This window comes from Manacus vitellinus, unplaced genomic scaffold (assembly GCF_001715985.3).
Source record: "Manacus vitellinus isolate BGI_N305 unplaced genomic scaffold, ASM171598v3 scaffold_5_pilon, whole genome shotgun sequence".
NCBI classification, from domain to species: Eukaryota; Metazoa; Chordata; class Aves; order Passeriformes; family Pipridae; genus Manacus; species Manacus vitellinus.
In genome coordinates, this window is record NW_021940682.1 from 38,694,025 (window position 1) to 38,708,391 (window position 14,367).

The 14,367-nt window shown below is 42.8% G+C and overlaps 1 protein-coding gene across 1 annotated transcript in view; it reads right to left on the minus strand.

Moving 5' to 3' along the window:
* PDZRN4 (PDZ domain containing ring finger 4) overlaps positions 1-7,141 on the minus strand; it is a 246,893-nt gene extending 239,752 nt beyond the window's left edge. The window contains 9 exon segments of the mRNA XM_029963521.1: positions 478-582; positions 4,284-4,370; positions 6,514-6,555; positions 6,558-6,683; positions 6,686-6,784; positions 6,787-6,854; positions 6,945-7,079; positions 7,082-7,123; positions 7,126-7,141. Coding sequence (XP_029819381.1) covers positions 478-582; positions 4,284-4,370; positions 6,514-6,555; positions 6,558-6,683; positions 6,686-6,784; positions 6,787-6,854; positions 6,945-7,079; positions 7,082-7,123; positions 7,126-7,141 — 720 coding nt within the window.
* Between the last annotated feature and the right edge of the window lie 7,226 nt (positions 7,142-14,367).

A 14,367-nucleotide genomic window follows, 5' to 3' on the forward strand; every position in this document is an offset into this window, starting at 1 on the left:
CTGATCATACAGCAGAAAGTACTTCCTCTAATTCCTTAAGAAGTTTTAAAGCAATGCTCACCAGCATAGCTTCTATGCCATGTCCCAGAGTCACGACAGTAATACTCCTTACACAGGACAAAATCAGTTTCACTAAACCTGTGAATTTGCAGTCATTTGCTTGCCTTCTTTCTCAACTTAATGAAAAGAAATTCAAAATGCCTCTCTTGCTTGTTTAAGTGTCAACACCTTTTGTTTTGCTTAGATCAGCCTAATCCCAACACCAATAAAAATAAATTTATTTCTTGTTGGAAAAAAAAAAAAATCTATCTTGTGTCTTCAATTCTAAGAAATTTTCAAGCAGTTCAGTGTACAAGAATCATGCTCAGACACAGCCAAAGAGGAAAATTACAACATACTTAGTGTAAAAACCATCAAATCCTTTATTAATCTGATAATATGACAGACTAATCCACTGGTGTGGGGGTTTTTTCTTACCTCAATAATCTTGTCATGAATTTGCAAGCCTTCTGCTTTGTCTGCAGGTCCATTTTCCAAAATCTTTGACACATAAATTCCCTCAGCAGATTCTCCCCGATTTTTCTGTACCAGGCAATAGGGAAGTTGCAAAAAGGGCCACATTAGTGCAAGAAATGAGATGGTACTAGAATCAGCAACAACGAAAAACATAAATCCACCTCACTTTTCCAGCAAAGGATTAAGCTTCTTGGGATTTTTTTTTCAACTTGCTTAACACAAAGCAGTCATTAATCAACAGGACAGAATTAATGAACTATTCCAGCAATTTTTATAAGATTACCCATTTACTTCCGGTTATTTTAGTCTAAATGAGACACAGGGTGCAGTGGTAATATGATCTCAGCTAAAATACTTAAAGCAAACCTCAAACTTCGCAGCAGCCACTGTCTAGCACATAAATGCACAGGGGAAGATACTCATCAAAACAGAGGCACAAGTGTTTCTCTCAGGAGGGATAGGGCTCCTGCTGTACTGTTGCTTACAAACTTCCTTACTGCATTTGAAAATAAAGCTCCAAGGAAGAAAATTACATTAGTTAGCTGGCATGTAACAGTGATAGGATTTGGTTGGAACTAGTTAACCTCATAAATCCTATTCACATGGGAGATTGAGAACTTGCTCAACTATGAAATCCATACAGATCAGATATGGACAAAAAGAGAACCCATTTCCAGTTGATCTCTAGACATCACCAAAGTACAACTCATATAAGATCAAATTTAAAAAGGACAAGTTATCTACCACAGTTGCAACAATAACTGATGTTGTACACACTGAAATTAGTTTATTCCACCAAATGATAGTTAAAAGTAATTTTAAATAGTTATTAATGAAGAAAAAAATGCCTACTTAAGTTTTTTTTAAAGTGTTTATAAAAATAATAACCTAGAAAGCAATAAATGAAGGCATCTTTTTCCAGTTAATTTATGCTTTAGACAGGAGTTTATATGATGCTTATTTTCTTTCTGTGACTGGTGAATCCCTAACCAACAGCACAGTTCATATGTGCACAGGTTATAAGGTCTAGGTCCTATACACTCATGGGGAAAATATTTTAATAGATACTTTACACTCTGTGGCAACAGTCCTATGGAGACTCAACTCAGGTAGATTTCAGGCCAATAAATATTTGTTCAATACAACATTAGTCAAGACTGACTTCATAAACTCCTTTTTTTCCCCCTTTGTCACAGTGACTCATAGGTGTCAGGTCAGAAGCAAAAGGGAAACATATTAACAGTTCTCATAATATTTTGAAATGATGAATAAGCAAATCTCCACTGACTTCCCATCTAAGTAGTGAGAAATGAAGCTCTGACAAAAGAAGCATAATAGCCATTAATGAAAATTCAGGAGGGACACGGTTTGTTTTCAACTTAAGAAAACAAAAAGCTAGATTATAGCACCTTCACCCACACCCATTGTATTTCTTTTCATCAGAATTTCACTGGCTTTTTCAAGAGCAATTTATGACCTGTTAAGAAAAAAGGGTATTTCAGAATGGCTTGTAGTTCCCATTGGTTGTATGTGCTGGTACCCACCACTACTGATAGGCAAACACAGCACAAGGCATACTGAGCTCCAGCACCATGCCACAGAGCCTATAGGCTGTGCAGCAGATGTGCCCACAGCACACACCTCCCTCCAGCCTGGCTTTGACATGGTGTCCTCAGAGGAAACAGTCCTTCCAGCTGGACAGAGCTGGGGCCCAGCAAAGCAGCTTTGCTCCCTTAGAATAATCAATCACCTCCCAGAAACAGACTTATGTGAAGCGAGTCCCTTTCTGACAAACTAAAAGACAGACCCGTGATGAATTGTTCCTTTCCTCTCCTCCTCCCTTTAGGTAGAGGGTAAACAGTGGGGAAGCTTATTATGGACTGAAATGAAACACAGCCAACAGAAAGTATGTATGTACATTCCCCAAGTCACTAAAAGTTACATGATTTCCAATGGGAAAAAACCTGCATTGTACTTATAAAACACAACATGTGGTGAAGGAACACATCCCCATATAGGTGACTAATATAAAGACATGACTGTTCTGCTCTTCTGCTGCAAGAGCCAATGCTTCACCCAAAAGCACTTTTCCCTTGAATGTACAGAGCACCTTCATGAACTCTTTCTGTCTTGTTATTAAACAACTCCTGTTCCAGTATTTAAGTTTTTGAGCAGAATTTTGTATTTTCAATATTCTGAGTCAACTCAAGCCTTTTTTTCCTGTCCTATCCTTTGGCTCCAGATACACTGAGATCTTATACTGCTAACTGGGAAATGCCAATCAAACACCTGTGGTATTCACATTTATCAAAATAAGTACAAAACACAAAAGAATTTCCAAATTGAAATTCAAAGACTCAAAAACACCTGAGACCCAGCCCTGCCTAACAACCCAACCAACTTCTTTTAATGGAAATCCATGACCATTTCCTTCTCTCCAGTCAGCAGGTCCCTCAACAAACAGTGCTATGAACCTTTATATATTTATCATTTACTCCTTAAACTTCCAGAATATGAATTCAAAAAGCCTGACATTTTGCAATATATAAAACTGTTGCAGTATGCACTGTAAACATCTAAATACTTTAAAGCAGCTCAGTTGCCATTCCAAGTAAAGTGAACACATGCTCCCATTTCCCTGAAGTTTTCCTACAGATGTAAATAACAGAAGTCACAGTGCAATCCAATCTAAAGATTGTCTGGATTTTATTACTGGTATACTCAAAATATGAATATAATCAAAGCATGTGCATTTTAACTTGTAGTCACTTGTGGTCTCAACCTTCCTCTGGAAAATCTAAGGAACTCTTGCTTTGGACTTACAGCACCAACATCGGATAAGTGCTGGTCTTCATATTTACCCACAGGGAACAGTAGTTCAACAGTGGACTTTGGTTAATGGGAACAGACTCTTTGGCACCACTAAATATAGCTTTAGAGCAAAAGATTATCCAACTAATATACAAGGTGCCACTCCACTTCTCAATAATAGCTGTAGGCTACAATTCTCCCACTTAACAAGAACCTGATCAGTACATAATTATTATCAAGCCTTTTTAATCAACTATTAATTTTCCAGTTTAACAGGTTTCTTTACCCTTCATATGCAATGATAGTCCTGATTAATGCTTTTGAAAAGATGAAAAAAAAAAAAACTAGCATATTCATGTGCATCTTCTAGGTGGGGGTTAGTGATCCTTATACATATTCTATGGTTTGCAGTGAACTTTTTAAACCTCAGCTGATGAGATTGGATTGATTTAAGATACAGCATCAATCGAAACTGTTTCAATTCATATAGAAAAACTGAAAGCGGGCATGCCAAAGCAGGACATGTGCTCAAACTATCTGAGTTACACAAACAAATTTTCTTCTCTTCTTTAAACGGGGAAAAAAAAAAAAAGGCAAGCTGTTTTACAAAATTCCAATGGCCTAATCCTTCAACAATGACTCTTATAAGTAGTCCCAGAGATTTCCATTGAACAGTTTGCATGAATACATATTACTGACATGGGAACCGAGTGTAGATAATCCAAAGTTTTAGAGCAAAAATACTGCCAACACCATTCCTGAAAATAAGAATAATCCAATTCTCATGAGAATATGTCTTCCAAAAAATGACACCAACTACACCTGATAAGATACAGTTCTTCTATCTATGGAGCTGATTCCATACTTACAGTCATCAAAAGTAACTGTAATTTCTCACAGTGTATATAATAAAAGAAAGTATGGTCAAAATCACCTACAGTTACTTTTGTCATTACCTGATTGGGTCGTCCTCCTATAATATTGAATCCCAAAGTATCATTTTCTCTGTGTAGCATGATCATTAATGGCTTGGGTTCACCTCCCTAAGAAGGAAGAAGTGAAATATTGTTAAAGAACACATTCTCATAAAGAAGTTCTTAAATGGGAGCACTAATGTACGAAAGATTTTTTAGCTGGAGAATATATAAGATAAGGCTTAAATGAAAATCAGGCTGAAAAGACTTGGCCCTGGAAAGGAAAAAAAAAAAAAAGAAAAAAGGAAAAAGTCACGTGTCACCAAAAAGTTAACAGGAAACACCTGATTACCTTCAATCATCTTCAGATTATCTTCAGCTGAACAGAAAAAAAAGTGCAGGGTTTTGGTGCGAGGAATACTCAGCACCACTGAAAAAAGTCAGAGCTCCAAATGGCTGGAAGTTTCCATAAATACAAAATTCCTGTGTGTGTCAGCATTTCAAACTTTAAACATAGAGATTAAAATACACAACATAATAATTTTCAGACCCCAAAGCCTTATCAGTACACATTTCATAGCAACTTTCATGGAAGATACACACAGAAAATGAAAACTACCTCTTCATCCCAAACTTCGACTTCTCTCCAAAAAGCAAGCATCCAAAACCACATTTGTAAAATGTACTTTTTTTCTGAAAAAGGTTTAAAATGTAAAGAAAACACTCGAAAAAACAAACGGAGTCAAAGTTAAAAATTAAAAAGAGAAACCTTTTCTTTCAATGGACCAGGTAAATAATTTTCTTAATATTTGAAGACTTTAGTTACCTTATGTTATGCTGAAGCCCATATTTAATTAACTATGACAAAGACGTATTTTATTGCCGCATGATACATTTGATTTTAATGAAGTCTCTGTTTACTTTGTTGATAGTTTTCCTCCCCAACTCCTGTTTTATTCACTCCCCTGCTCTGAGCGGTGAGAAATGCCCGAGCGACAGTACCGACAGCGACACCTCCTGGTAGCGCTCAGAAACAGCGGATGCTCCTTCGCTGCCCAGGAGGAGCGATGCTCCACGCCTATTCCTAAACCTGCCATCTCCTTACTGAAAGTACAGTCATCTGTCCCTCCCTTCTTCAGCCACCACTTTCCTTGCTCACTCCACACTCCTTAACAGTCACTGCTGCTCCACTTCACATGACCTTATCCCACCTGCCAAGAGATGAAGCAAATGTATGAGCACACCTCTCAAATCTGCCAACCTAAACCTCACGGATTAGCTAGCCAAAATACACTAAAAACAAATAAATAAATATTCATGTCTTCAAACAAAAAGTTTTCCAGTGCCACGAAGACCTGTGAGACCTGTGTTCCTAGGCATACTGGTGTCCTGCAAACAATGTCTCTTTCCCGTTTCCCATATGGCAGTCAGACGCCTAGCACACTACATTGCTTCAGGCGTGAATTTGGCTTCTTTCTACTGAGATTTTGTTTCTCAGAGTCCGTGAAGATTTGGGTAAAACTCTTTGTATTAAAACACTCCTCGCCGCAGCTGCAACCATCATTGCCTGAGCCTGCAGTGTGAGCTTCCAGCCAGGAGTTAACACTTAAAACCAACCAGCTCCATCACAGCGAGTGATGCCAGCCCAGTGGTACTCTTGGATGGTTTGTTTCACCCAGAGGAGCCGAGTCGGTCTTTAATCAGTGCCCTCAGACCTGAGAGCGCAGCACTGCTCCCGACCTCTGCTTTCAACGGCGTCACTCTATTCTGCCATACGGCAGAGGCTTTGCTGTCCTTTCACCATCGTTTCCAAAGTTCCGTCGGAACCGGGACCCGTCTGCCAGCTCAGGAGCGAAGCCCTCTCCCCTCCCGCCCGCTCCCCATCCTCCCTGGCCGGGCAAGCGCTCCGTCACTGCAGCTGCCAGGCACTACTGGGCTCGCCACAGTTCAAGGTTTCGGCTACTGCAGGGTGTCGGAAAAGGGACCGACAAGAAGCGTATCCCCGGTGGGGGCTGGCGGCTCCATCTCCCCGAAGGCGGCGAGGGACGAGAAGGGGCGGCTCTCACCGCCCGGGAGATGTGCAGAGGGATCGGGCTGGGTCCCGGCACGGAGTGCCGTGGTGGTGACTGCCAGCCCCAGGGGACACCGCCCGCACCATCACTCGGGCCGGTCGCTCACAAGCCGGACACCGAGAAAGCAGGTTCGAGGGGAGCACAGCTAGAGAGCGGAGGCCGGTGCGCGGTGCCCCGCCGACCCCCGCCGCAGCACTCACCTTGCCAGGCTGGCTGCCCGCCAGGTCCCTGGTGATGCTGCTGCAATGTGGCTCATGTACTGCCCGAACTTCGCCTGGTACCGACGCGCCGTCAGCTGCACCTCGCTCTGCAGCGCCGACAGCTGCGCCAGCAGCGACTTCTCCCTCCTGCTCCAGCGCAGGGCCTCCCTCTATTCAGCTCGGGACCCGGCTTCGGGGCGTCGCCGCCCCGCAGGCTGCCCCGCGCGCTGCCCCCCGGAGCTGGCCGGCGGCGGGTGCCGGCCGGGGGCTTGACGCTCGGCGCGGGCCGGGCGGCCCGTAGCGACACGCCGCGAGGTGGTTCGGGCAGCTTCCCGCAGCCGCTCACGGTGCGCGGCCGCAGCCCCGCGGGCTGTAATTCGCACTTTGACCTCCAGCTTCTTGCGACTAAGGCTGCGGAGGGGCAGGCGGGCCGCAGTCGGCGGCCGCCAGCGGTCGCAAGCGCCAGCGGCAGCGGGCGGCGCCGCGCCGCCAGGGGCAGCAGGCAGCCGGCGCCAGAAGACGTTTGGCCCGCAACGGCCGTGGACGCGGCTCCTCCAGCACCCGCTGCACAGCCCGCACTGCAGCTCCGCCGCAACCCGGCCCGCGAACGCGACGTGTCGAAGCCCATGGCCCGCCCCGCACCGCGAAACTTTCGGCGCCGCTTGCCCCGGCCGGCCCCGGCGCCGCTGGGGCCGCTGCCTCGCGGGCGGCGGGCGGCGAGGGGCGGCGCGAAGGAGCGGGGTCCGCGCCGGGGGAGGCGGGCGGCAGCGCCGACACGGAGGATACCAGCAACTGCCCCCACCCCTCTTCCATTAGCTCGCCCTCCCCGGCACTACCGCCCCACGCCAGTCCCGGCACCACCTCCGCCCTCCTGGAGCATCCTCGCTGCGCGGCGGGGCGAGGGACCGAGGCGCGGGAACCCGCCGCCACCTGGCCCGCGCACACCGCCCTCCCCCTGCGGCTGCTGTCCCGGCGGGTCACTCGGCGCTGGGCTGGGCTGTGGTTGCAGAAGGAGAGTTGACAGGCTGCGGGGCAGCGAGTCTCTCAGGCTCTGACTGTTGCATAGATGTGCCGGTAAATAACGCGCACGTGTGAGCGCGCCTGTTTCATGTCGCTCCAAAAGGCTTCCTCCTCTCTTTTCCTCCCGTTCTGGGATACCCGTCAGAGCACAGAATCCTGAAGTCTCTAGTACTAGTGCTCTCTTTGTTGCCACACCACAAAGGAAATACAGTCAGGATAAGAAAATTGCTTATTGAGCTCCCTTAAACAACAACATATCTATAAACAACACTTTAATTTAAAGAAAAGCTAAAATATAGCAAAATCCGGAAAAGCATAGTTAATATCAATAGTCAGCCTGGATTCTACCCCTTCACTGCTGCATAACCCACAACACACTGAAACATGAGACTCCTAACACATTCCCCACATAACTTCACTATTGAAAACACAGGGCCAGATTGCTGCCCCCCAGCCCTGTGCAAAACCTCCCAGAGCAGAGGGGGATGGAGCTCTCTGAGGGGTTTCTTCACACGTGGATCAGACACCATCACTTTTGGAAAGGATGACAGGTTTGGTCTGTTCGGGCCAAGATCACAGTGTGTTTTCTGGGCTGAGAACTCCTGAGGCAGAGCCGGGGTGTGTCCTTACCAGTTCAGCAATTCCTGCCTCGAACTTTTAATCCCATGAGCATCCCTCTGGGAAAGCCATGAGGGCTTTTGAGACCTGATGATGAATAGTTCTTTTCCATGACTAAGCAGACATCAGGGGACAACACAGCAGAGGCAAATTTTTTTCCTAAAGCAAGAAGGAAAGCTCTGCACACACCTGACCTAGAACTGTACCTGGGATGGCAGATCTGTTATGTCTATCCATAATTTACTTACCAAAAGATTGGCAATGCCTCATAGAACCTCTACAGACCAGAATGTTACTGAGAAGCACCACCAACCTCCCATTTCTGACTTGCCAAACAGAAACCTATAGTTTCCGTTCAATTACCATGGCCATAAAATAAATAAGCAAATGAACTGCACCATCAAATAGTCTCTCCTCTTGAAGACAATGCTTTGCTCATAGGGTCAGAATCAATGTCATTCTAAATGTTATAGAAAATTAAAAGTGTTCTCCTCTCCATCTTTGAATTTAGCCATTCATTTTTCCTTACTATTCGTTTATACTATCTCTTCTATCCAAATCTCCTGATGTACCTCCTTTACCTCATTATATATGGTCCAGAGTCTCAGATCTGAACACAGGCAGTAATGTCTCCATTCATAAATTAAACTGGGCAGAGAATAGGCCCTGACAGTGGCTCATGATCTGTTAAACTGGTATTGCCTCTGCTAATCTGCTAGTGTGAGGATTGAAATAGTTTTGGCTGAGACCCACGAGCAGCCTCCCAAACCACATTCAAGCACTGCACATGGGTTGCAGGGGCAAATCCCAGGAGATATTTTGGGATAGCTGCCCTGTTTTGGGGGTGGCAGGTTAGAGGTGAGACTTTGAGTCCTTCTGGGGTCCCTGGCACATTTTATTCACCAGTACAAATGCAGTAGAGGGATGAAGTAGCCAGGTTTCAGCCTCAGAACCTTTATGCTTCCTTTAGATTAGGTGATTAATTAAACAATGGTTCAAGATCCCCATGGTAGGCATACTTGAAAAAAAACCCAAAACTGTCCTTTCTGGCTCAATTTGGGTGTTGATGAAATGTCAGTGCACTGGCAAAACGGTTCCAGGTAGTTGCACCTTTTTCTCTGTTTGTCCTGGACTAAGAAATTAGCTGTCAGCATGGATGGCAGTGCAGGTGACTGGGTTTATAGCAGAAGTAAGGAATGCAGGGTTTCCAATGCAGGAATCTGTAATAGAGACAACTCATCTAAAGGTAATAGCTGTCTGCATACCAGACCTCCACAGAAATGGATACACGTAGATAAATAAATGCAAATGTTATCAATCTGCTTACATGGGATTATTCCTACAATTAGTTCTGTTAGTTCCGATGTAGTCAGGAAATGAAAAACACAATCCTCATCTTGTCCTAAATTATTCTTAAAGAGATAACCTAATTATAATTTTGTTTGCTCCTCCAAGGTCTCGGCACCTACAGCTCCAGGTTTCATGCAGCCACTCCAGTCATGGCTTCACTGAGGGGGACAAAGAAGGAAATCCATATTTAAGGAGATGGGGAGAGGCTGAGGAGCATAGGAACAGCAAAGCCCTCATGAACACTGGGGACATCTGTGGTAGCAACACACCAGGACTGCACTCTGTAATGAATCAAATAAATGTGCAGTGCCTTGTCTCTAGTTCAGTCCATGTTTTCAACAGCTTCCACCACATTTCCTTTTGCTCTACTGGTAAGGCAGCAAAAGTAATTCGAAATAGGAAAGCCCTTGCTTCCTTAGTCACATGTACAGACACACACACAAGCGTGCTCTGAGGAAGGATTTTGGTGGGGGTAACTGCTGCTGAAGGAGTTCTTTATCAGCACAGACAGCCTGCTGCTCCTGGGCATCAGACAGGAGGAAGAACTAAATTATAAATTATAAATTAATTATAAATTATTAATTATAAATCAAGGGTCATTTCTGCCCATGGTTCTTGTCTCATCCTAAGAGAATCTGCAGTTTAAATGGTGAACTATACAGCTGTTTCCAAATCTTCTGATAAAACAATCCTGAGACAAGAATTACTGCTCTGACATCCTGAGGCTCTAGGTTCCATTGAAGTCAATGGGGAAAATCCTATGAACTTTCAACTCTTATGTAGGAATAAAATATGAATTTTTGTATTTTCTCCCTCATTTTTGTAATAATTTTTCCCTACTATTAATCCATAGGATTTCACAGAAAGGTTCTTTTCCCAGTCACACTATTATAACACTGTAACTGATTCAGAGCCAGGAGAGCTCAGCAACTTCAGTCTGAGAGAATAATTTAGACCTGAGCATTTGCTATTAAAACCTGTTATCATCAGAAGTCTGGAAAGAATGAATGTCATTGCACTTTGGCAAAGAAAAGATTATATGCATAAAGTTAGCCCATATTACTCATGTCTCATTGTAGAGAATCACCTCAGAAGCTTTTTTCCCCCCTTTATTTTCAAGTCAGCAAGCAAATTTTCTGTACCACATATTATCATTGAGCACAGTAAGAGAATTTGAGGAGAGTCCCTAAGGTGAAGGAATAAAAAAGTCTGAAAGCTCACAGTTTTTTGATGAAACCTGCACAAGTATTTGCATTCATCAATTAAGAAAAGAAATCTAAAAAGAAAACTGTGGACATTCAGTGAAGAAGATTACATATAGAAAACATTTGTGATCTATGTTGTTCATCAGCAAAAGATGTTATATTGTCTCTGTGTAACTACATTTGACATTAAAAAAAAATCAATAATCGACTGACCACTAGGAAAATGAGAGTGAGTCTTAAAAAGCTGTAAGTGGGAGGTCTGGATTTTTGACCTGCCTCTTTCATCCACTGAATGGCAAGTCCTATAATTGCTTTTCACTTTTCACTTCACTTACTGCTAATGCTACACAGCAGAATTCACAGCAGTCAACTGAAATCCCTATTCAATGCCTGTAGCTAACAAAGATGCTGTGTTAAGGCACCTTGGGGCAGTCAGAACAGAAATCTGTACCTTCCAATGCAACAAGCGGCAGAACCACCTTCCAGGATATGCCTGAGCTGGGAGGTGTGCTCTGCGGTCACACCCTGTGGACTGAGCCTTGTAGAGAGAGGAGTATAAGGAACAGTGAGATTGTACGTGACCTGAGACAATCTGCCCAATGCTATAAAAGCCAAATGCTCCCATGCATGTCTGTTTAGTCTTTTAGGAACTTAACTGCTGGAAATTAATTATGCTATTGTCTTTGGACACCTCCAACAGCTGAACAGTTGTTTTTTTGCAGTCGTACATTTCTACTGATGTCCTTCGTACAAAGTCAGAGGTACATATGAGCACTGAAAGGTGGCTTTTCCACACACCTTTTTAAGAGAAAATTTTAATGCTAAACAATTGTGAAGGAGGAAAAGGCTCTTATCCCTCTTTTCAGATGAGGATGTAGATAACTAAAATTCTTCAGATTCTGGGTCAAAGTGGTTCACATAATCTAGAAGTGTGTGTCAGAGAGGGAACTGGGACTGCTTTTCTCTTTCTTTTTAGGAGACTGTGGGCCAGGGAAGGTCATCTCCTAAATGGGAAATCCAGGTCTGTCCTGACCTTCACCAAGAAGTTTCTGATGGTCAGGAAAACCAGCAGTGAGAACAGGCAGTAGCTCAAATGGGGAGAGCAAAAGGAAAGCCAAGAGCTGCAACGCCAGGAGCAAGTGGAGAAGGCAAATGAGTACAGGTGTCTGGGCTGCAGGAGTGCCTGGGCATATGTGTTTCTTTAAATCTCTAACTGCAAACTGCACTAGGAAAGGCAAGAGAAGACTATGCACTTGACCCATACCAATACACTTGTTCTAGGGTTGAGACTGCTTTTTCTTTATTCCTCCTCCTCTTGGGTTTTTTTTTTCCTTTCTTGTTCAACAAAAGCTACTTTGTAACATGCCAAGACAGGAGCAAGGAGAGATGACACTCAGGCTGAGAGAAAACAGGTCTGCTGCTGTGTTAACCTCTCATACTTGTAAGGTCTGTACCACATTCCCACAGCTAAGCTATGCTGGCTGCTCACCCCTGCCTGGCACTCCTGCACTGCCTTGAACACCATGCCAGAACTGTGGGTCTGGCTGCAGCCCGAGAAGAAGGCACTAGCAGTGGGTGTCAACATAAAGGAACATCAGAGCTTTGTCTTGGGTGTTTCTTTCTCATTTCCCTTTCCCAACCCAACTGTTGCAACCTCCAGACATCCCATTTTCTAAATTTGTCCCTGCAGAGCCAGTCCGCAATGCACTCACCTGCTACAGACACCTCCTTTCTGCACAGAGCTGCTCCCTAAGGGCATGAGGATACCAAAAGCTTTCTATTTTAGCACCCATTAACTCAAGGAAAAAAATTCTAAGAGGATAATTTTTTCACATTATGAAGTCTCATCAGTTGCTGTCACTGAGAAGAGCCACTCACCGTTCCCAGGCTCATATAAGGTAACAGAGCCCAAACTGGATTGGAAAGGGATCACTTCATCACTGATGACAGTCCCTCCTCATTATGGTTAAATCCTCTTGCCTTTGCAGTACTTGATCAACCAGCAAACACCTAGTGACAGTTCCTGGGGCTTCCTTTTAGGAAACAAAATTACTTAAAAATCAAATGGAAAAACAACCAGACAGTATCAGTAAAATAAGGTACACCACAAACTGAGATAGAAGCAAAACCTCAGTTTCTAACTTCAGTAGACCTCAGTGAAGGCTTTGACAGCTGTTCAGAGTAGTAGAAATGCTTCAGGGTATTTCTACACTTCTGTCTCTTGCAAGTCTTTTGGCACTGTCACATTGCACGGGGTTTAGAAAACTGCCTTTACCTATGCATTTTTGTAGTATTAGCTTGAACATCAAATGGTAAGGGAAAGAAGTAAAACCTTTAAAAACATATATGAAAAGTTCAGAGTGAAAAATAACAAACTAAAGAGAAATAAATGTGGGAATTTTGTGGTAGGATTTTCTGAACTCTTATGTAAATCCATTAATTTAAGCCTTTGTAATTAAAGTTAAATATCATTGCCACCAGAATGTGGTTGGTCTTAGTCTAAGCCAGGTGAGCAACCTAAGAAATGTGTATAGAGAATTTTTATTACTTTATGCATTTTAAAATGACACAGACTGGAAAAAACTATTAGTAAATCAAAGAAAACAAGTCAAAAATGAAAGAAACCAATGGTAATCAGTTCATGAGAATATGGGAATCCATGCACTGTTTGAGTGTTATTAAGTTCTTGCAAGATGAAGTACCAAAAAAAAAAAAAAGAAAACCAGGTTAGAAATACAGAAGCAACGGGCAAACTGGAAAATGAAAAATTAATATCTTGGTGTTCACATGGGCCTTAAGATGAACATATAAGAATATGCTTCTGTTTCTTCCATGTGTTCTATTTGTTTGTTACACATAGTGCAATTTATGAAGTTTAGAGTACCCTCTTCAACCATGTGCCTGTTGCCTCCATGTATAAAATAGGTTAAACAGAAATGGCCAAAGAGCATTTTACTCTGTTGGTATTCCTCACATATGAAAACTGTGATACTTCAAATATTTAATTGACCCAAAGGCCAGTCCCTTTGAGACTCAGCTTACATGCACACAAATAATGCAGTGCTAAAAAAGAAATATTTGCTCATATAATGAAGTATTTTAGTGTTCTAGAAAACACGATTCCTAGATATATTTTACTTTTTCCATGAGAGACTTATAACATTAAAGTCTCATGTTTGCATTTGAAATTAGAAAAAAATATGGCATAATGATTTAGAGCAGTAAATCTTTAGAAATGTCAACATAATATAGAAGCAAATATTATAAGCAGTGAGAAAGTATGGTTTTGGATTTTGTCATTTTTCCAGCTCTTGATCTGTTTAGTTTTATTTTTCTTCTGTGTCCTGTTTTCCTAAATCCACACTTTCACAAATTTCTTATTAATAAGTCTGAATCAAAATACATACAATTGCTTATTCCACAAGTAAACTTAAACCATCTGAATTGCTTGCATTTTATTTGACTTATAATTCGTATTTATTGTACTTGTCTTATGTGGAAGACCATCTTGGCTAGTTATTCTAAAAACACATCTAGAGCATTATTCTTTCTATCCGCATGTCTTGTTTACCACCCTCACTGAAAGGAGACAGAACCTGCTCCAGTTTGGGATTTTTTTACTTGTAGATGTATGAGATTCACTGTTATATGACACAGGTCT